The sequence below is a fragment of the Phalacrocorax carbo genome, chromosome 1 (genome assembly GCF_963921805.1).
Source record: "Phalacrocorax carbo chromosome 1, bPhaCar2.1, whole genome shotgun sequence".
Taxonomy (NCBI): domain Eukaryota; kingdom Metazoa; phylum Chordata; class Aves; order Suliformes; family Phalacrocoracidae; genus Phalacrocorax; species Phalacrocorax carbo.
In genome coordinates, this window is record NC_087513.1 from 139,071,541 (window position 1) to 139,095,558 (window position 24,018).

At 40.4% G+C, this 24,018-nt stretch overlaps 2 protein-coding genes across 7 annotated transcripts in view; one reads left to right on the forward strand and one right to left on the reverse strand.

Moving 5' to 3' along the window:
• Positions 1-19,358, reverse strand: part of STS (steroid sulfatase) — a 116,582-nt gene extending 97,224 nt beyond the window's left edge. For 2 of the 6 annotated variants that reach the window (XM_064437357.1, XM_064437352.1), the window contains exon 1: positions 18,515-19,358. Coding sequence is in view for 2 of the 6 variants with exons in the window: in XM_064437330.1 (XP_064293400.1) it covers positions 8,440-8,486 (47 nt within the window). In the remaining 4 variants the exon portion in view is untranslated. Of the gene's footprint in view, positions 1-8,439; positions 8,538-18,510 lie in introns of those variants that run through there. The other 4 variants (XM_064437330.1, XM_064437323.1, XM_064437339.1 and 1 more) reach the window with 4 other exon arrangements.
• Positions 19,359-19,365: 7 nt separating this feature from the next.
• Positions 19,366-24,018, forward strand: part of PUDP (pseudouridine 5'-phosphatase) — a 72,928-nt gene continuing 68,275 nt past the window's right edge. Inside the window, exon 1 of the mRNA XM_064437382.1 lies at positions 19,366-19,468. Coding sequence (XP_064293452.1) covers positions 19,381-19,468 — 88 coding nt within the window. The 5' untranslated portion in view covers positions 19,366-19,380. The remainder of the gene's footprint in view (positions 19,469-24,018) is intronic.

The following is a 24,018-nucleotide window of genomic DNA, read 5'->3' on the forward strand; positions in this document are numbered from 1 at the left end:
GAGGGGCTCAAAACTGAACACAATATTCAAGGTGCGGCCTCACCAGTGCCGAGTACACGGGGCACAATCACCTCCCTGCTCCTGCTGGCCACACTAGTCCTGATAAAAGCCAGGATGCCATTGGCCTTCTTGGCCACCTGAACACACTGTTGGCTCATGTTCAGGCAGCTGTCGACCAGCACCCTCAGCTCCTTTTCCACCAGGCAGCTCTCCAGCCCCTCCTCCCCAAGCCTGTAGCATTGCATGGGGTTGTTGTGACCCAAGTCCAGGACCTAGCACTTGGCCTTGTTAAACCTCATACTATTGGCCTCAGCCCATCACTCCAGCCTGTCCAGATCCCTCTGTAAAGCCTTCCTACCCTCAAGTAGATCGACTCTCCCCCCCAACTTGGTATCATCTGCAAAATTACTGAGGGTGCACTTGACCCCCTCATCCAGATCATCGATAAAGATATTAAACAAGACTGGCCCCAACACTGAACCCTGGGGAACCCCGCTCGTGATCTGCCACCACCTGGATTTAGCTCTGTTCAATACAATTTTCTGGGCTCGGCCATTCAGCCTGTTTTCTAAGCAGTGAAGAGTACACCTGTCCAAGCCATGAGCCGCCAGCTTCTCTAGGAGGATGCTGTGGGAGACAGTGTCAAAGGCTTTGCTAAAGTCCAGGTAGACAACATCCACATCTACTAAGCTGGTGACCTGGTCATAGAAGGAGATCAGGTTGGTCAGGCAGGACCTGCCTTTCATGAAGCCACGCTGGCAGGGCCTGATCCCCTGGTTGTCCTGCACATGCCTGGTGAGTGCACTCAAGCTGTATTACTCCGTAATCTTCCCCAGTACCAAGGTCAGGCTTATAGGCCTGTGGTTACAGTCTCTTCACCTTCACCCAACTATAGCCAAATCGGTCTCTTCCGAGTTTCCATTCATATTCAAAGTAATAGTCCATAAAATATTTTAAAAAGAAAAAAAAAGGGCTAGTTACACACAACATTGAACTAAGACACCAATACACTACCAATACACTGCCTTCACTGGGATAGCGCACAGATGTGAAGATTGGTCTGTAAGTCCTGCTGTAAGTCTTTGGAAGGACAGTAAGACAAGTGGCCAATCACGTAATACTAGATTTTTATTTCATTGAATCTGAAAGCAGTTTCTAAGCCTCTTTTAGTGAAATGGTAGTTTTTAAATGCCTATCAAAGCAAAACATGAAACCTACACAGGAGACCAAAAAAACCCCCTTCTTTCTCCCCTGGGTTACTCACTGACATCCTCTGGAGTCTCTCAAGATCAAAGCTTTGGATTTTATAACATAATATTCCTCTATAAAGCACTTTTCCAGTTAAAGTGGTTTACCAGAGAAATTGCAGTGAAATGGACAGTTAATTTCTCTTTGCTACATAAAACTAGCAAGTAGTACATCAATAAAATGATCCAATATTTTATACTATTTCCAAAAGGATGTCTCATTTAAAGAAAAAAGAAGTTGCATTTGCATTAATTTGTTCTTAAAGTATGGGATTATTATTTTTAAAACAGCTCTATTGTTATTTATACTTGCATTATGATAACACTCAAGGGCTCTCAATACAGCTGATTATACGAGATAAAAAAATTGATAAAAGTCTGTGTTCAGCCAATATTAATTTTACCCATGTAGAAGTTAAATGCCTAGACAGCCCATATCAACTAGACACTCATGCTGCAAACCAATCCATCTGAATTTATTAATCTTAAAGTTATGCATTTAGTCTGAGCTAATTATCTAGGCTTCCTCTCTAATTAATAGGAAGAGACAGGCACCTTAAGAGGATGATTCATCTTTTCTTAAGATTGGTATAATGAAATATTGGAAGTGATGCTCATGATCTTTTCCCACAGACTAGAAAGAGAGCCTAAACACCTAGTTTAGACTAGATGTATACAAAAGGAATAAAGTTACATGAAATAAATCCCACCTTCATGACGGTTTGCCTGTGTGTGCTCAGCATAAAATACGAAAAAACAATTTTATGGAATAGATAACCACTACATTTTTCAAGTAGTATAACGTGCCCTACCAGCCCTACTGGTGTAACAGTTTCTTACTCTGTAATTTCATGGAAATCTGAGAACTAGGGACAACTCTTCATCAGTTTTAGTTGTATGGAAGTATTTTTCCTTTCCAGATTGTATATCAATCTGATGAATATTCCATTTAAAATATTTTATTGTTTCATTACTCTCAAACAAAATATATTTGATATGAGTGATTACATCCAACATCAAGGATTAATTTATAGAAATATTGGTAATTCTCTGATTGAAGTCAGCTATAGTCAACCCTGTATTTAGGTTACAATCACATTTGATCAGACAAATAAATGTTATCTCTGACGGAGTTCTGACAGAATAGAAATTACATTCCCCACTGTTACTCAAGCCAGATATTTCAGGGAAGCTGTTGTCAGAGGTTACCAACCAACAGACTGTGAGCTCAGCCTGTCCGTGGTTCACAGCCTACTCCCTGCTGCCCTCTTGCCTATGGGCTACACACACAAGGCAACCAAAACAGCCTATGACTGGCCAGTCATTACTAGCTCCTATCACCTTCTTTCATGAGGTCCTTGTCACAGAAGGAAAAACACTTTAGGTCTTGATATATGACAAGAACAAGTCTGTCAATGTGCATGGGCACTGTCCAGCCATTCACATGGACAGTGAACGTTTTGGTCATGTCACTGGAATGCACTCATATGCTCGAGTATCACACATGTTCCCCAACCCTATCACACCATGGCGGATGCATTAATTCTCATCATGGGACAGTAATATATGTTTGGCTTGTCACATAAGGGGTAGAAGAGAGAGTAATGGTGTACTTATCGTGCAATATACATACACTTAGATCATTTGATGGGAAAAGAGGTACTGCAAGCAGCTCTCTTGTTTGTCCACAAGGGGCTTGGAGAAAGCTTGTCCTTTTTCTTGTGTCTCAACTTTCCTTGGAGAAGGACAGTTCAATCTGTCCCACTGCAGAGACTGAGAATGGCTGTATTAGAAGGTGTGTAAACTAACTGAGAGGAAATGGTTGTGTCTGGACTATTACTTATATCCAACCTTTGCATTCTTCCCCAGAAACACTATTAGAAAGAACATATATTAGAAAACACATTAGAGTATAAGAAAAAAACATGCCTCCCATGTTTATCAAAACAAAATATCACTTGTATCTGCATTTGGATTATCTCTGTTTACCAAGCTACTAAAACCAACACCACTTTTTCATGGTAATGTATTGGATGCAGGCACCAGCATGTTGGCAGCGGCTGGGCTCCAGGGAGGGCCTCTGTGAGAAGAGACCAGGGACTGCCCTGTGCCAAACACAGTCAGTTCCAGCCAGCTCTGCAATGGACCCACTGCAGGACACAGCCGGGCCCATCAGCCAAGCTGGTGGCACCTTGGGGAAATATACTTAAGAAAGAGCAGAAAACACTATGGGGAAGGAACACACAGAAAGGTGGTGGGGGACAGAGAGAAAGGAGGAGGACAGAACAAGGCCAGAGCAGTAGGAGGACTCTACACTGGAGCAGGACTGTGGCCCATGGAGGGCCCACACCAGAGGAGAGGAAAAAAGTGAGCAACAAGGAGTGGCAGAGAGAAATGGCTAAACACTGACTTCGTTCTCCTGTGCCACCCATTGCTGAAGGGACCGAGTGCAACCTGCAGCACTAACACAGCAGGAGGAGATGTCTGGAGTGAAGGTGTGAAGTGGGGACTAGAAAGGTAGAAAAGAGTAATCTGAAGTTGAGCCAGTGAAAGTGGGAGGAAAGGGGATTTTCTTGCATGTTTCAATGTTTGTCCTTTTTTGCTGCTTCCCAGTACTCCAATCAGTAATTAAATATATATGCTACCTGGCAATAAATTAAATCCCCCAAGTTGTTCTGCCATGACAGTACTTGATGAGTGACTTCCCTGTCTTTATTTCAACCCATGAGTCTTCTCACTCCTGTTCCTCCTATTTTCTCCACCATCTCACTGGGGAGGGGGGAGAAGGAAGTGAGTGAGCAGCTGTGTGGGTGCTTGGCTGTTAGCCAGGGTTAACTCACCACATTTAAAATGCAAAGGGATGAATGGATCCAATGGTAAATTACTTTCATCGATTACCATTAGCCAAAAGTTTATTTTCTGTGATCCAATCCATCTAGATTCTAAAAGTGAACCTTTTTTCCAGGGAGAGAAATGGCAAAGCTTTTTAAGTAAAAAATAATTCAATTTGAGATCAAATGACTTATGGTGTTGCTGGTGTTGCTGGTGTAAGCAGGAGGCTCACAAGACATAAATAAATAGCTTCTCCTTCCTCTCAATTTGCACAAGTAAGAGACATTTAAAATAAGCAAGTGTAGCTGCTTCTTGAAGACCAAGTTCCTTCTCTACAGTTTATAAACCTAAGGAAAATCTGGTTTATGTTACTTCCGTCATACAACTAATATTCAGGGGATGGTACGTCCTCATTCTGCAAAGTCATGAACATGTCTCATGACAAATTGTCTGGAATTCTTTTGACAAAATCTTTCTAGTGGGGGAAAAAAATTTAAAGAAAAAAAAGTCTTTTAAAATGTAGCAATTTAAAATTTAAATTCTTCTCCTTTTACACCTAGAAAAATAGCCTGTTTAGCATTTACAAGGTGAAACGAAACCACTTTTATTGTTCTTCTGGGCCAGGAGATATTTTTAATATGTTGTTTTGAACACGGTTAAAAGATTCAACCCCAAACCACCCATTTCTTATGACCTAATGCAGAATTAGAACAAAGAGGATAGAATTATCCATTCATAATTTTTATTTTATTTTTCTCCAATTAACATGGTGAGAAAAAAAAGCTTCAGAAACGGGGGGGGGGGGGGGGGGGCGGGGGGGGGAGTAAGATGGTAAGTCATTTCCTAACCAGCTCTAATGCAGAGATACTTCACTAGCATTATTCACTGTAAACGCTAAAAGTACAAAATAACTTTAAAATCCAATACAATTACTGGAAAACAGATTTGAAAGCAAAAGGCAAGGATCGTGAAATTAGGAGGTCTTACAAACCAGGAAAATATTTACGCTGGAAAGAACACTTGTACAATTAGAAAAAGAAGGATTACGAGCTGCATAGTGGTTATATAGCTGCCTGATTGAAACTATGTAGATCAGAATCTGCTAAAAAATGTGAAAGCCAAAGGGCAAAGACATTTACAAAATAAGGCATATACAGTAGCCAACCTTTTATCCCAATTCCAAAGATTTGATCATTTACTAAGTTCAGTAAGCATGCAAAGGAATAACTGACTTACTCCTCCATTAAGAAAAAAGAATAAAAATTAAAATTGTGGATACACTTAGCTTGGTGAAATATCTGAAGGATACAATTTAAGCATCATAGGATTAGGCAACAAATAGAATGTAAGTCTTAAAATGAAGGATATCTGAAACAGCAAATAATTCTAAGACTCAAAATATCTGCCTACAGTACAAGAGGCGAAGTGCGTCCTTAGAGTGTGACAGAAAAAAAAAATCTTGAACAAACAGTGTAGAAGTGCATATATTGTACTTCAGCATTACAGGAAAAACAGCAGTTTAAGCCACAAGGTATCCAGGTTCCTTCTGCCCTGTGTGAGTAAAAACTCTTGCTCCTTCCCTCCCCTCTTCCTTCCCACTTCCTTCCCCTCCCCTCCCATTTTTTTTCTCTAGTTCATTTTTTCTCTCTTTCACAGGGACTCTAGGAAACTTGTAAATTCTTGCTGTTAAAACAGAACACCATCCCTTTGCACACAGGAGCTAAGAGGCAAAACCCCAACATGACAAAATAAAAATCATCATTAGCTCAAGACTGTAGTAATTCACTTCATTTTCACCTTATTTTGTATGACATTTTAAGAGCATAAATAAATATAAATAGTATTCCAAAAACGCATTTTTCCCATTTTCTTGTGGTACACTTTTTCTTGTGGTACACCAGTATCAACTTCCTTTTAACATTTGAACAGTTTCTCAATAATAGCTCCAGGGGTCTCATTATTTTTTGGCCTGGACTGTAGCATGCTGCAAGTATGTTTGAAGTGAATAACATTTTCAATCATATCAGCAGCATGTCTTTAAGTAAGTTTTTCAGAAAGCACAATTTCCTTCGCTCAGTGCCTTTACGTGCAACACAACCTTATGTTTTTAAAGGATGCATTCTGTTAATCAGTGAAGAACATATCACTCCCTCTGTCCAACATGCATTTTTCAGGACTGATACTTTACTGCTATTATTAGACAACTGCTATAATGGACTACATATCCAGTTGTCTACCTTAATAACTTTTATGAACTGGAGATATGATACTTCTTACGTAGCTAAGAGTAACTTCTGTAAACGACTAATTCATGTCAACAGCTTCTAATTTTCTTCATCATAGTTGCCAGTTCTGTCAGCAGTGCAGAATATAAACATTAACCAATAAAAAAAAAACCACCAGGAGGATAAAATAGTCTTCTAGCTTGCTGACTTTGACTTCTAAGTAAATAGATTTTCTAACACCAGGGATTCCTGCAGAAAGCATGTTTGCATACAACACCATACAACCACCAATCTGGCTAGTTTAAGAGAATGTCAGAGGAAAATAGGTCAGTCTGAGCTCTGTGCCCTAAGATTTCCTTATGAGTACAGCTGATCAACTGATTCTTTAGCACGGTAGAAAAAAGAAGAGGCCATTTTTACACCATTACCTTTTAATTTAAAACATTTGTCCAGGACGTGAAAAATCATTATGAACCTGAAGCAGTTCCAACTTGTATGTTCACAGCCCAGAGTGCCACAGCCACAATTCTTGTTAAGCACTTCTTAACAATCCATCTCGAATGTCCTGTCTTCCCCCATCCCTCTTCTCACCCTAAACTTCTCACCCTAATTTTCATTCCTCCTCATCCCCAAGCTTCCTCTCATACAATGAAGAAGCCACACCACACACTCTTCTGCCATCCTTATCTTTCTAAACCATGCCCCACCCTATTCCAAATCCCCTCCTACTCAAGAATCCCAGATTAATGTGCCATTGATCGAAACTCAGACTGAATGCCTCTTGGATGCAGCTGCTCGACTCCTCCAATTCTGTTTGCCCAGGTACTGCTATTATCACTACCACTCTACCATTACCAGTCTTGATGCTGCTGTGTCTTGCTGGTTGCCTCCTCCATCCCTCCCCACAAAACAGGCTCTTCCACCCACCACAAGTATACAGTGCTCCCTATTGGTGACTGTGGCTCTCCTGGTATTAAGGCTGCCTCAGCTGCTGGTCTGACAGGGATTTAACACAGGACTGCACTTACTAAAATCCACCTAAAGAGCCCCCTAAGGGCAGAAGCAAAATACACGTTTGTGAGAAAACAGGATGTATGGAATCCATATTATTAACAGGTCATTACTAAACTGCATAGCAAGCAGTATATGTGGCCGGATTCTGTTCAACACTTGTTTTGGTTAAATAGGCTTCTCCTCTTTCATCTTCATTCTTGTCTCAGTGTGGCTGCCCAAGTGTAGCCTTTCTGTTTAAGCCTGGCAGGTACAACCTATTCAGAAAGGATTGTTTTTTCCTTACCTTTTCTCTTTCTCTATTATTCCTTGTCATACACTCTCTCTCTTAGTGATTCCTCTTACAGATACTGTCCCCCCAGTAGCTGTGCTTACCCCCCGTCAGCAGGTTGGATGTGTATGAGATTACAAAGGAAGAGATTAGATTTATTTAATATCATTTTAAAAGTTACAGTTGAGTCTTGCAGGATTCCACCTTTGAATCAAACTGATTTTGTCAGATTACCTACACTGCACACGAACCAGACTCACTTCAAAACCACAAGCTTATTTCAGAACCTAACACCCTCCCAGACTATTTAACAATTCATCTCCATTTGATTCTTGAAACAGAGTCCATAATCAAAATTACATACACTTTTAACATTATTTTTTAAACAACCAGAGCTTAAGTGCTAAGAGAAAAACCAGTGTTGCACAGCTGGAAAATGTTCTAGCTCATAAGAACCCTGCTTTCTTTCTTGTTCAAAATGCTTTCATGATTCAAGTAAAGCCTGTACTCTTCTTAACCTGTGGTAAGCAGAGAACGTTCTACTCCATTGCAATACCTAATAACGAACAGCATTTTGTTACTAAATAATTTGCTACTATAGTTCATAGTATCTTAGAGACAAGAGTAGACAGTATTAGCATTCTTCTTTTCTTTCTTATATAGAATACACTGGATTAAGTTAATGGAGAAAAGACAACACTGCACAGTATTACTTCTCATAATTACTAATTTCCTGCCATGAAGAATTTGCTTTGAGCTGAGAAAGAATATGAACTCCAACTATACGTGACCCCAGTGTTTACAATGAAACTATATATAAATTATAGACTTCAGGGCAGGAGGGACATTTTACCTTGCACCACAAAATTGTTTCAGTTTCTGCCTCTCGTTTTCGAACATGATGACTGCGCGCTTATGATCAGTAAATGGGTACAAAGTCCAGTCACAGAACTGAAACAGAAAGGTGGAGGGGAAGAAAGAAGGACAACACTGAAAAATATAACTTATTATACAATGCCAACAATATTTCTCGATAAGACATTACTTCACTAGCAGGAGACAGTCTCAACATGTTTTCATAATGCATATATACACATGCCTAACCAAGACACTTGTTTTAGCTTGTTGCTGAAGATGTCCTGTTAGGCTTTTCAAATGCTAGCGACTTGGCATCCTATTTTTGGAAAACAAGTGCAGTGCCGCAATCTCAGGTACCTTTCTGCCCTCGGTACATGTGGTAAGCATTTCTGCAGAATATCTACATAGCAACTTCTGAGAAACTGGATTAAAATACACCTTTTTAAGTATAATTTCCAATCAGTGGTTTTCAAACTTTTTCATTTGAGTCACAGAACTGTTCAGTAATTCTCTCTGCATAAATACTGTACACCATAGCCTGTCCTGGTTTGCTCATTATGCAGTCTCTTAGAAACTGTATCTGACCCCAGAAAATGACTGCTCCCAGAAGTCCAAGCACCCTAATATGAAAGATCATTCATTAAACTTCTAGAAGTGCTAGCTAGTTTACTTCTCCCTCCCCCCAAAATTTATGCATTATTCATAGGGAAAATTGATCAGGAAGAGAAAGATGTATGCTCAAAGATGTGTCACAACTGATGCCACTGAAACTTAACAGAATCCAATCCTTACATTCTAAATATAAGATTTTACTTTTCTTCCAGGCAAAATATTAAAGCTAATAATCACTGGAAGAAATCAAACTGAACCAACGTTTTTGAACAGCTGCAAAGTTTAAATTATATTTTTCTGTGATTTAAGAGATCAGTACAGCTTGTTCAGAGCTTTTTTTCCTGTGTTTTAACTCCCTCTACTTTAAAATAACATCGTACAGTAACAACTTTGAAACAATTTTGAATTGCTAACCTTCCCTCTGTCTCAAATACAAATAGGAAATGCTAGCTTACCTTAAACCTTTGAAAAACTCTGCACCTGCTGTAATGCAGAAAGCATTAACAAGTAGAAATAAAGACAATTTTAAAAACTCTTGTCAACCTCCCAAATATAACCAGCTAGTTTTTAATCTTTTTGATAATCATATTTTTAAATAAATCATAGTTTAAAAAGTACTGAGAAAAAATCCTTCACATTGACATAGGAAGCAGTATGAGAGACAACAGATGAGATGCAATATCCATTGGCAAAACACAAAAATATTTGTACCTCACCAAGTTGCTTATGTACATACACTGCAACTCTTCAGAGATGTATAATAATATTACTTAAAATAAATTTTATTAAAACAAATTATTAAGCAACATCAAGAGATATGTGATCATGTAAATTGGAAGAAAGTAGTGATAAAACAAGGATATGCATGCCAAAATATAGATGGATTGAACAAAAAACAGATTTGTCTGTGCTAATTAAATGTGACAATTCAGGGCATTTGATATGTAAAAGCAAAATGCACTGTAAAAATATCTATGGATTCTAACTAAAGCAGCATGCAAAAATTACACTGAGTTAACGAGTGAAAAAAACATCCTCCTGCTCTCCTATCCAAATCTGAGCACTGAATAGAGGGGTTTTCTTTGGGTTTCTCCTCCATGTTTGATTAGAGGTCACTAAAGGGTGCGAAAGCAACAGTTATTCAGTGACTTCAAAGCATAAGCAGGACTGAAAACTGAAATGCTACAGGCAGGCTGCATTTAGGCTATGGTAAATAGGGTACTACATTACGCAGTAACGTACTCCCCAATTATATGGAACAGATCTGTGTTGTTTAATGGATTATATCATGCGTTTTGACCAATAGGTGTTTTTGTGGTGGATTTTCCCCCATGCCCCCCAACCCCATATGGCTGTAAGCACAGAGTCCAGCTTTGTTTTTTCTTTCATAATTTGTTAGGAAAATTGTTTTTTAAGATACTTTAGTCTTCTTGTCACCAAGTGTGAGACAGTACCTACTTATTTATATATGAACATCCATATGTATAACAGAGTTCAACTCATCGAATGGTAAAGGAAATTATTTTTTAAGTGTTTGGGAAGAAGATGAGCTAGAAAGATGCATGACTGGATTTACTGGTATCTAGTGGAAGGGCAGAGCTGCAGTGAGATAGACCTTTGTCTCAGTTCATCAGAATATATCCACCAAAGCTTTAAAAGTTTCCACTAACTGTTCAGCTACCAGGTACAGTACATATATCTTTGTAAAAACAAAACATGATAAAGAACACTGCTGTCTTAGACGGGCTGAATGTTGGTGCACATCTAAATGCTTAGGCTTCCACATAAACCTGGTAATTCAAACTTGCATTTGACAGGGATTCAAATGAAATACACAACTAGCAGTCCTAAAAATGGAAAAAAGGCTGTTTGATAACTTCTTTTATCACAGTAAAATCCAAGGAACTTAGCTAATTTCAGAAGATATTTTTGAAAGCCACGCATATCCAGAATTAAAAGATACGGCTCTGCTGTTCCTAGGGACTTTGTACATACAGACTGGATTACTGGATGCTAGATGACATTTAGTTTGCAACAAATCTTCAATGAAAAACAGATGTTCCAACTTCATTCATTCTTCATCTTAGTCTGAAACCACCAGTGACAAGTTTCACTCTAAAAATTCTGTAGCCATGTAGTGAAGCCATACATGAAAGATGATGGACAATCATCATATGAACTTGTGAGATCTGTGGATTGCAGAGGACTTTGTGCAGTTCTGGGGAAGTCACAATGGCTTTTATGTATGGAACTCAGTGACATGGTCTAATGATTTTGGTATTTTCTTTCATGGCCATGCTTACCTTTAGTTAAGACTTACAAATAGGAGTTTGCTGGACAAACATCAGCTATGTCACGTAAGAATAAAGACCCAGGTTTTGTAGCCACTACATAGTTTCTGACTATCAAACAATACGTGTCTAAGCTACCTAAAATCACACACAGAACAGGATCTTTAAAGAAAGATGGGCTTGAGCAGGCAGGAAAAATATATTTAATTGGAACTACATAATAAATTTTATTATATTTCCTGGATATGATATAGTCAGAAAAAGCAGGTGAACTTGCAGGTCCCTTTGTAGGTCCTTCAAGAAGCAAGAAATCACGGAGATAAATATATAAAAAAATTGCAACTGGGCAAGGGTTTACTGTATTTCCACCAACTTCAAAAAGCTTTAGTGTAGACACCACCCCAGAAGACGCTGGCAGAGGTTGAGTGGCAAGAGTGCCATCTACTGAGTGAAGCTCTATGCTTCCTGAAGCACGTAGGCTTTCCTCCCAGCTCTGCAACTCAAGAATGCTGCCTAACCCTACCTCATATCATGACCACAACACAAGGTGGCTAGTCCCTGGATGGCAAATCCTACTTAAGATATATTGCCATCTTAATATTAGAATATCTTGCTAATAGCTTTTGGAAATTTGTATTAGTCTAATTTTTCCAGATGAGAGCATAACTGTTGGCCTAAAAAAGAAAAGACAGTGAAAAACCGATTATGGAGCCATGTTGTCAAACGTGGTCATTAATGAAATACTTGTTCACTATTGCTTGTAGCAGCCACTGGTCTAAACAACACATGCAACATTTTTGAAACAGTGATACAGATTCTGTAACACAGCTTCTTGCAGATGGTTGCCTCATCAGGCTTGCAAGATAATATATTGTTTTTCATACTTAAAAACACAGAAAAATCTTTCAAAGTGTATGAAGAGGTATGAAGCTTTTCATAGGCTAGACATGTTGCCACTGATATCTTTCAGTGAAGTATAATACTGACTATTCTTAACTAATAAGGATACAGGTAGAATTGATCCACGAATAAATTTTCAAATTGGGCAAGTGATGACAAAAGTTTTCACCTTTTGGCTTGATACAAAATGGGCAACAGCCTGACTGAGCAGCAGTAGTTAAAAATATTTGTAAGAATTACAGATCGTTCATTAGTGAACAAAATAGAACTATGGCAAAAAAGGTTATTCAGTTCTTATGTTAATTCAAAGGAATTCTGTATCTCAGACTAAGAAAGCAGTCTATTAGTAGAAGATGGCCTTTCTATTTGTCACTTATAAAACACACAGCTACAAAAAATTACCTGAGTACTGGACTTCTCTAAGGATACAGAAAAACTAGAATCCTGAAGAGCAATCAAAATGCTAACTGCTTCAGAAAGCATAAATTATGAGGAAAGGTTAAAGGAATGAAGTTTGTTAAATAAAAAAAGAGTAGAGGAAGAACATACGATATCTTAGTAGAGCAAAAGATTCACTGAAAGATTTAGACAATTTTAGGCATAATGTCTGAACAGACATTTTAAGCATTTACAATTCTGTCTCAATGCAAAGAATTTATCTAGATCTTGAACATCTCTTATGATCTTACCTATATGTAAGCACATGAAATGGCAGCCTAGGAATTTTTCGATCCTGCAGTGTCACTGTGATCCATCATGCACCTTACAGAACCCAAGATGAAATGTTTGAGATGCACTTAGCAGGTGGAGCTAGTTGGCTTCAGAAAAAAAATAAACAGGTTCTCACTGGCTTGACAGCACTGAGACAACACTTCCTTGTAGGTATCCCTAATATCTAACTGTATCAGAATTTACAAATGGAGTTTCTTGTTTTACGAATGTTTTATGAAAACAAGTATCTGTTACTGATCTACTAAGAACATTTTAGTTCAAAGTATAATATACTAAATAAGGCTATATTATTTTATCATACATTTTGTTAAAACACATTGAACCTAATTCCTCAAGGCATGTAAACATATGCTTAAGTTAAAGTAGGTGGACAATCTAATGAAGGGACTATTTCCTCACCTAAAAATTAGTCAGTGCCCTACATGCTAGTGATCACAAAGCTTTGTGGATATTGGCTGTCCACAACTGTGTGCTACCAGTGCATGTTTGTGTGTCTGCACACGTATGGAGAGGAAGAGAAGGCAGTAGCTTCGCAACGGAAGAGAGGAATTCCCAAAAGGGAATTATGACTCGGATGGGAGGTACACTAACTCCTCCAGCTAAGGATAAGTCCCAACTCCCCCTAGTCCAGACCAGCCAATATATCTAATATAACTCAGCTGCAACAGCGTCTCAAGAAGCAGCTGGCTAACTCTGCTAGGCACTGCCCCCTCTGCCCTCCCTTACCACCACTTCTGCTTCCTGATCAGAGTTGCTACTTCGTATGTTCCAGTACAGTGCTATGGCTTCTCTGGCTAGACAGATGCAGACACTCAAGACTGCTAGAACCACTGCAAAAAAAAAGAAAGATTGTGGTACTGTACAACACTTGGCCTCCCAACAGTCTCCCTGAGCTACTTAGGCTGACAGCATGTTTGCCCTACTAGACATTCTGGGCTGTGTCAGCAAGTTCATTTACCTCTGACTCTTCTGGGCAGATACCAAATTGTAAGGGCATGCACCCACAAAGCAGGCAGAATATCTGAGCTCTGGAGATTTTAATTCTCCAGCTGGTCATGTGCTGAGTAGGGAATACGCACATAAAACCTGAATCTGGAGCATTACGGGTCAGTGGGTCAGAGACCTTGTGACCCAGAGAATCACAATGCTTTCTCCCTCTTTTCCATCTGAAGATGTAATTACTTCAGCTTTTGAAGAGGTTGAGCTTTGGAACACAAGACTGAAAGGTACCACTGGAAGGGTGACTACATTCAGTTCCACCCTTATTGCCGGCAACCAAGCAATAGATGTCATGCTCAGGAAGGCTGAAAGAACGCGTATTCTACATGACACTACAAATACAATTTTTTTCCCAAAAACCTGTGACAAACTGTAGTAAAATGAAAAAAATATAGCCATAAACTCACATGCAGACAGGAAAGAAAACAAAAATCATAACCAGCATTTTAGGCTCCTGCAGTAATGGGAAGTTAGATAAATAAATAAAAGTTGCAAGTGATCCTACAGAGGTGTGGGCTACCATTGTTATGCTGTGTTATAAGACAAATCAAAGAGCGCCTGCGAGCGTTACATGAATATAGACCCGACCGCAATATGTATCCGCTTACGCAAGTAGCTTTGTAGAATTTTAGTAGCATGGGGAGGGGGAGATGTAGGGGAATAGACAGGGATCGGCGACCAGAAGATTACGGGATGTGACGGAAAGATAGACTCCTTCCCATAGGAGTGGCAGGAACAGGAACCGCAAGAGCTATATAAGCGTGTGACGCAGCCAAATAGACGGACATTTTGTATCCATCATATTGGTGTCTGTGCATCACTGTCGCCAGGGTGGGTAGAGCCCTGTGTCCCGGAGGTATGCGGCCCAAGATAAGTTCTCCCGTAGAAGCGTACAGCTACACAGAGGAAACCTGTATCACACAGGAAAAACAAAACAAGATACAACACACCAGATCTTATCTGGGGATGCAATCCCTTATGCCCTAATCTTTCATAGTTTAAGGCTAAGTGGGACCCACCCATTAAGCACTTCAGGATTTCTATTACAATCACACTGCTAATCACCTGAACACTTTGCCTGTGTGCAGCCAGTATTTCACTGGAAGACCAAAAATGTTCTGAAGCTAACTCACAAGCCATGGAGGAGAGAAAATGATTCTGACTTTAAAGCAAACAAAAAAAAGGTCCTGAACATGGCAGTAAGCCTTCATCTCCCAGCTTCAGAAACTGTTCATTCTGTTGTCAATCCCATCAATAAATACAGCAATTGACATCTAAAAATATCTTAGATCCTCTGTTCCTTCTCATGTGCTTTTCTAGAATTTCACCTCGTTGCTGCTTATGAACTTTTTTATAGTGCCACATCTAAACTTAGATATGACCAAAATATCTTCACTTTGTTCTCCTGAAGCGTAACACGTCATTTTTCTTGCCTTTGCAACTAACTCCTTGTAATTGGTGGCAAATATTAAAATCCAGAAAATGGACGGCTCTCCTCCCCCCACTTGCTTGCCTGTAAGAACACCCATATGATTCATTAAAGAGGATATACTCCTGTTTGACTTATGTAATCAATAAAACATGACTTACATCAGCAGGTGTATGGTATTATTTCACTGCCTTAAGCCATATGCTCATTTTCCCTTTTGCAGCCATAAAAACCCATACTGAAACAATAAAATTCACTTAATTCATATTCTTAGGGTGAAAAGCTCTTGTTTGGTGACATCCAGCACTGGGAGGGGTTTCATTTTCTGAGGGCTTATAGGCTCAACTATAGCAAGGGCTGTGAATCTCAGCTGATACCTGAATTAAATTACACTGAACTCTAAGTCATTCCAAGTAATTTGTTACTAATAGTGGGTTTAACAGCTGTTCATGTAAATCATTGTGAAAGCTTTTAAATTACTGGATTTATTCAAGTCTTTAGATTCTTTTTTAATATTCAAACCAAAATGGATTATAATCTGTTTATCCTCCTTGTCAAGGTGCCTGAAGAACAAGAAAAATGCAGTCATTTCTGTGTGAAACACATAGTGCATGATGCTCCTATCAATGGTATAAAAATAGGTAAGTGAATCCATGTTACAAGCACAATATGAAGTAGTGAAACAGCAAACTGCAATTTTTGAGTCAAGTGTATTACCTAAGAAAACACTTAAGCATATTCTGGAGATTTTACTCTCCAGGAAAAGAACTTCGTCAGGTAAGTTTCAGTGATGTGGAAAACTTTTTAGCTTCAAGGTAAAGAAAACCCAAACAAACATACAAAGGTTAAAAAAGGTTATGAGGACTGCATAGGTAAAATGTTGTGTTGCATACTTAATAACCCCATGGATATACACCTGAGTATTTCCACCTCATCTCACATGCAAGAACAATAAAAACAATGATTTTAACATGTTATTACAAAGCCAGAGAAAATACACTTGCTTGGGGTAAGAAGGGCTACCTATAGGCAGCTAATTTACAGTCATTCAAAAACCTGGAAACCCAGCATGGGTATGTACCACATAACACCATAAAATTCAAAATGCAGCACAGATTTATTCATCTGCTTTGGTGTGTGTCCAGATAGCAAGTTAAATTCATTAAAAAGTGTACATGAATTTAATTGTGTCCTTCAGACTTCGCAGGATTCACGTCTACTTGCATGATTACATCTCAGTAACCCAAGTTCACCCTTCTCAATAAGGGGACATCAGGTTCGTAGGCATATAATTAACTATCGGTTTTCATGGTTACTGTACCTCCACCGCAGTACACTTCCCATACCTCAGAAGTTATTAAAGTCCTCATCACTTGAAACAGACTTAAAATAAATAATAAAAGTAGCAAACAAAAACATCAGTTGCACAGTTCTCAATCTCAACTTCTTTTATCTTTGAAAAAATATTAAAAAACCACAGCTACCAATGCAGAGACGTTTGAGACAAACATTTTAAGACAGCTCAAATAAAAGTTAGATCTGCATTTCTGCTTACTTGTGCATCTAGAAAATTACGGTCCACCATGAATTAGAAGTTCTGCTTGGATTTTCATCCTATTTCATTCTGTTGGTAAGAAGACTTAGTCACGCTGAATAAACCTAAACAGTTTGTCTACATTGGGAAGATTTTCCTGTGTTTGAATGTAGCTTTGAAGAATCAAGTAAGCTAACATTACACTGATTATCACTGATGAGCCAGAGTAAAGCAAAGCAAATTGAGGTCAGCAGCATGTCAGGTAACCTGACTGTCTTGAAATGTGCACAATAAGATTTGTAACACGGACCACTTAACCCTAAAAAGGTTCATCTCATGTATTACACTTCAATTTTGTGTGATTTTTCATAAAGGTTGTTTTTAGGATTTATTTCCACTTTAAATACTCAAAAGTTTTGCATAAGCCTTATATTTTCTGAGGTGAACTGGTGGTTTACACACTAAAAACAGTAAATATCTCCCCCTTTGAGGAGGGTGAAGGAGGTGCAGTTGTGATCCAAATACTAACGCTTTTTTCTAATTAGAACAATGAATCAAGATACCTGACTGATGTAGCTTTTTCTTGTTAACAAGTACAGGTGTTACTATGCCAGCAAATACAATTAAAGATAGATTTTTTTAGAATATTTCATAATTAGAAAGTAGATGAATCCACCTCAGGTCCAATTGCCACACAACCTCATTACTCACCCTCTTGAAATTTTTGCCACAACAGCATACCCTTTTATAGCACAAACACATTATTAGTAATATTCTGCTATTCCAAGTATTGAAATTACTATAATGATTTTTTTTTTCCTTTTAACACATTAAGGCTTTTTTGGACATACTTTATTTAGGACTTGACCTTTCTTTTGACACTATGCTCCCGCCTAAGTGAACTGCTTAGGAAACTAACATATTTGCTGTCTGAAGCAAAGCTGGATCATTGTCTTGTTGCAGAGTGTTCACCGCAGAAACAAAATAGCTGCGGGCATTCCTAACACTTGTAAGGTTACAAAGAAAAATTTGATCTGGAAGTGGAGGACCCATTTTCTTAAATCTATGCAAGAACTAACAGATGCATGTCATGACTATTCATGACATTTTAAAAAGACAAGGCACTGTGCACAGTCTTTCTCCTAGCCTACATACGTAGTGCCTAAGTACCGTTATCAAACAGAATCATTACAAAATGAGCCAAGTTAAAAAAAAAAAAAGAAAACCAACCCAAAACTCAAAAAATTTTGTTTGAAAGTCGAGTTTTATTATTAAAAGGGTATGAGTAAAGGCCAAGGATGTTTTATTCATAATCTTATTTCCAAGATAGGAGGAGGTATGAGGACGTTGTGTCTGATACTTCTCACAAAGGTAAGGTGAGGATTCTTTTAAGGGATACGTTTTTGGGGTAGGTGAGATGTATAAGGAAGCTAAATTAAAATTCAAATATGATTGTACGACACCTACAGTTAGGGCTTTAAAAACCACCACTAACTTGCTGAAATGGTGAAGTATTGCCACCTCAAATGAAGGCACTGTCAGAAGAAAATTAATTGCTGAGAGGCCTACCTACAGGCAAAAGAGACGGGACTTCCCTTATGTGAAGCTGCAACTAACCACTGCCTTCACACAGAACTGCAAAGCAGCAGAAATCTTCAAGCCGGTATGTCACCTTGGTAGCCTAATACAGTTCTTTTCATGTCTGCTTCTGCAACCTGTACTTCAACAATCTTGATGCCCAGCGGTGAGTTACCTGCATGAAAAAATAAAACGGAACACTAGTGAGGAAAGTTACCTCCTTCCCTCACAACTGGACAGTCAAAATCAGATGGTGTGCCCGTGCTGGAAGATTTTGCTTCGTCTGAAGGATACTGGCTTGTTGCTTGAACTTCAGGGTTCCTTGAACGTTTTGGAGAAAAACCCACAATTAACTATCCTCACACTCAGCAACCTTTAAGAGATGGGTTTACACAACATCTCTTTACTCATTCCTCACAGTTTTACACAGATTCGCGCTTTTTTGTTTACAGCTCCAGTTACGATCCAGCAGCAATATTATCCTCATAAATATCTGCGCAGGCACGCAAAAGCTTTGCGAGGAAACGCTGCCTAAAACGCCAAAAGGCGAGCAGCTCCCGTCCCGTCAGCAGCGCCAGGCAGAGTTTAAAAAGAAAAGTCCGCCACGACAAGAGACCCGCGCAGATGAAGGGACTTCATTTAAAAACAAAACAGATCAACACCCCAACACCGAGCCCGCGCTGCTGTGCCCCGCCGGCCGCCGCAAGGCGCTGACCGCACCACCCCCCCCCCCCCCTCCCGCCACCACACAGCCCCGGCCCCACGGCGGGGCCAGCCCGCCGCGCCCCCTCGGCTCCTGCCGCCGCGGCCGAGCGCGCCTGCGCCGCTGCCACACGGGCTCCCGGCTGCGCCGGCCTCGCCATGTCCGCTTCCTCCTCCTCATCGTGCTCCGCCGCCGCGCTGCGGCCGGTCACTCACTTGATCTTTGACATGGACGGTCTCCTGCTGGGTGTGTAGCCCTCGCCCCTCGCCCCTGCCGCGGCCTGGCCCCCGCCCCCGCCGTGGCCGCTCCCGCTGCACTGGCCAGGCCTGGCCCCGCTGTGCGGGGGACGAGGGGCCACGGCTGGCCTCGGGCAGCCCCCTCCCTCACTCCCTTCCCCTGCCCGCCGCGACGCGCCGCCCCTCCGCCGAGGCGCCTCCCGGGGCCGGGGCTGGGCGGGCCGCGCAGTGCCGGCCGGTCTGTCTGTCGGTCGGCCCAGCCTGTCTGCGCGCCCGCCCGCCCCCAGCGGCCGCTCCTTCGCCGTCTCCTCGCTCCGGGCGGGCGGCCAGGGCACCCCGGGCGGCGTTGCTTTACCCGGTTGAAGGGATTAAAGCAACAGGAAACGATGTATTTCCTCCTTCTCCCCCTCCAGCCACCCCCAGCCTTTTGTGGGCAAATATATCCTGAATTAAAAGATGCGGGGCTGAGACTGAAAGGGGCGCTTACCCCTCACAGCGGAGGGCTGAACGCGGGCTGGGGTGCCTGCGGGGGACAGAGCTGAGGGACGGGTGTGGGGGAGGACGGGTTTCCCGCTTGCGGAGCTGGAGGAGCCCGAGGGCCGCCCCGGCGGGTGGGGGGCTGCGGGGGCGGCCGAGAGCAGCCAGCCCCTCACCCTGGGCCTCGCTTGCCCTGCGCAGGTGCAGGGGCGCGTTTCTAAGCACTTTGAGTTGGCAGCCTCCGGCTGAAAAGTCTGGAGTGCAGTAGTCATCTCCCAATTTTTATATCAGTAGACTTTCAGCTTTGCAGGGTTATTCTGAAATAACTAATAATATTTCAGGGTTATTCTGAAATTTCAGCCTTGTTTAATATCTTAATGATCTGGATGAGCGGATGCACCCTCAGTAATTTTGTAGATGACACCAAGTTGGGTGGGAGAGTCGATCTACTTGAGGGTAGGAAGGCTTTACAGAGGGACCTGGACAGGCTGGAGTGATGGGCTGAGGCCAATAGTGTGAGGTTTAACCAGGCCAAGTGCTGGGTTGGGCACTTAGGGCACAATAACCCCATGCAACGGTACAGGCTTGGGGAGGAGTGGCTGGAGAGCTGCCTGGTGGAAAAGGACCTGGGGGTGTTGGTCAACAGCTGGCTGAACGCGAGTCAGCAGTGTGCTCAGGTGGCCAAGAAGGCCAATGGCATCCTGGCTTTTATCAGGACTAGTGTGGCCAGCAGGAGCAGGGAAGTGATTGTGCTCCTGTACTCGGCACTGGTGAGGCCGCACCTTGAATATTGTGTTCAGTTTTGAGCCCCTCAGTACAAGAAGGACATTGAGGTGCTGGAGCATGTCCAGAGAAGAGCAACGAAGCTGGTGAAGTGTCTGGAGAGCAGGTCTGTTGAGGAGAGGTTGAGGGAGCTGGGGTTGTTTAGCCTGGAGAAGAGGAGGCTGAGGGGAGGCTTTATTGCTCTCTACAACTACCTGAAAGGAGGTTGTAACGACATGGGTTTTGGTCTCTTCTCCCAACTTACTAATGATAGAATGAGAGGAAATGGCCTCAAAATGCATTAGGGGAGCTTTAGATTGGATATTAGGAAAAAATGTCTTTACTGAAAGAGTGGTCAAGCATTGGAACAGGCTGCCCAGAGAGGTGGTAGATCGCCACCCCTGGAGGTATTTAAAAGGCGTGCAGACATGGCACTTCAGGGCATGGTTTAGGAGACATGGTAGTGTTGGGTTGGTGGTTGGACTTGATGGTTGGACAGCATTCTGATACAAGCCAGGATGCTGTTGGCCATGGTGGTTGGACTTGATGGTCCTTTTACAACCTTAATGATTCCGTGATTCTAATCTGTCCATCGTTCATGCTACAGCTAGGTTGGATCTTGAGGTTTCAATAATCAGTATGACTGGAACAGTGTTTATGTCTGCTCTTAACTATTTATTGAATCAGGGCCTTTCTGCTGCATGTGTCCTGTAGAATAATGGAATATTTTTGCATGTCACTTATTTTTTGTTTGGGTTTTTTTTTAATAGCCTGTGTGGATAATTGCACAGGAAGCAGCTTTGGATGTGGGTAAGTTCTTTAAAAATGGTGAGCATGAGGCAGTGCCTTCAGGCTGCAAAACCCAAATTGTTGCAGTTTCTAGAAAGACTGCTGTGGACTCTAATGAGTTACTCTGTTTCCAAGAATCATGCATTTTTCCCTCCTTCACACATGTAACAGGCGAAGGCAATTCGATTATCATGTTTTAGAATGACTTTACTCACACTATCATGGATCTTTTCAAGCATTTTAGAGCCTTTGGTTTCTCTTTGTTTCATCTGCACTCTCAGTGCAAAACACTGTGCAAAACAGTGATTGAGTTATTTCAGTTTCATTTTCATTTTCACCACTGGAGTCTCAAATAGCTGGGGGTTATGTTTTTTTTTTCTTAATCCAGAACCAATTATTTTTACTTCATTGCTACTTAGAAGTTCCAGGAAAGCTTTCGTAGTTACTACTGCTTTTTAGCATAATTTGAAAATCTGCTTCACACAGAATATTCACCTGAGCAGGACAGTCCAGGTAAGCAATATAATTCTTTAGGCATTGATATGCATGTGTAAGGTATCTATCAGTTTTAAGTGAATTTATTATGCACAGGTATTTACAGGATAGGTGCTTTATCTTCGGACAGTATTCTGAGAACTGAAGGCATTTTTCTCAGATGCTGTCCTGTCTGTATTTAGAAATTGCCTTTCTGTAACATTCCAAACAGGCAAAATACAATACAAATTGAGGTTCTGAGTCATGTTTAGTTCTCAAAATGCCTGGGGTTCATACAGTGAAAAAGCAGTAAAAATACTGTATGAACTGTATCTCATACTGGGAAAGTAATTATAAAGGTTCCATAATTCTTGGACATAAGTTTGCCAAGATTGAGACACTCAAGGTATAAACCTACTCCTTGCTGTTACTAAATTTATCAGTTTTAAAGTCCAGCTCCAGAGAAATATTTTGTCACTTTCTGGATTCAAATAAAATAGCAGACATAAATGATGGCATTTTGTGTGCATATATATAAAATATACTTACATGAAGATTTTATGCATGCTGGTATAATTTATTTTTATCCCTAGATGTGAGGCGCCCTTTGCACCCGTAAATATTTTTTGTATTGTGTTTCCATTTCCCTACTTACTGTTATGCTATAACATGCAATTTCTTCTATTTTACAAAAGTTGCGAAGCAAGAATGTGTTGTATTTCAGTAATCTTTCAGCTTTGATGAAAGCCATAATTATGTATAAAATTCAACTGGAAATACTCTTCAAGTATCTTCCAGTACAGAGGCATAAAAGGGACGTGACCTTGATGATTTGCATAATGTACACTAGCTGTCAGAGGACTTGTAGAGTGTTTCAGCCTCTAAATACTTTGAGTTCTGTCACAACTTTAACATAATTTTTGGTGAACCTATTTATTTCAGGACAAGTTGTCACACATAGGAGGCAAAAAGGCAGTCAGGAGACTGCTTGGACTTCCCCAGGATTCCTAAATGTTTCGAGAAATTTGGAATAATTTTGGGGAAGGAATGAAATAAGGGATGCACAGGTTAGATGCTTTCTGCCCAACCTGTCTGCTGTAAATCTTTTGGATGAGACAAATGATTATACTGACGTAGACCTACATGAGGAATAAGATCCTTATCTTTAGTTTTCTTACAAAATTTTCAATGTGTAACATAATGCTTATTGAAAATGATAAAATGAATTACATATTTCTAGATGCTATGGAAATCTGCATAAAATTACTTCTGAAAGAGTGCAAACAAAACTTTTGGTATTGGATATCTATAACTACACTTTTGTAACTTTCTCAAGTACCTCCATAGCTGGTTGCACTTTTCAGAATCTGAAGCTTTAGGTATTGCAATAGTTTTCACAACAAGGTAGTGTTCGAAAATGTATATGACTGGTTTTGGAAGTTTTCATCTAAACCTTGCCGATTTTAAAGAACAAATATTAATTGATCTATAAATGATGAAAAATTGAACATTAAATTGATCTAATGTAACGTGCCATTAAATTTCTTTCTATACCTCACATACTTGCTTCTGATTAAAGAGGATAGGCTATCTTCTGATAGGAAGATTTGCAAAATATTAATGAGTACTTCATAACTGTAAGTGTTAAATCCTTAAATGAGGTCTCAGATACTTACAGGGTTCTTGACTTTGGAAGCAATCCACGTGTTACCCTATAGAACCTGCATCCATATTCTTTAGGGGCTAACACTAGGCTATGTGAAAGTGCTGCTGAGTCTGATCTTCAGTGACTTTACCACCCCATCTCTTTAACATAATTGAGACTGATTAAGTTGTCCTTGAGTCCCACCTTGATGTATCAGTTTACCTTTAATAGGGAAGTTCTTGCCCCTGAACTGCCAGTGGAAGTACTTCATCCCTTTCATTCCGAGTCTTTCTGTATCATTATTTGAAGTGTTAATCTAACACCCGTTTTTCAGCCCTTATAATCAATGTGGTTCACCCTTCTGGAGTTTTCTCCTTTTGGATTACCTGTCCTTTCCATTTGAGCTGTTGGAT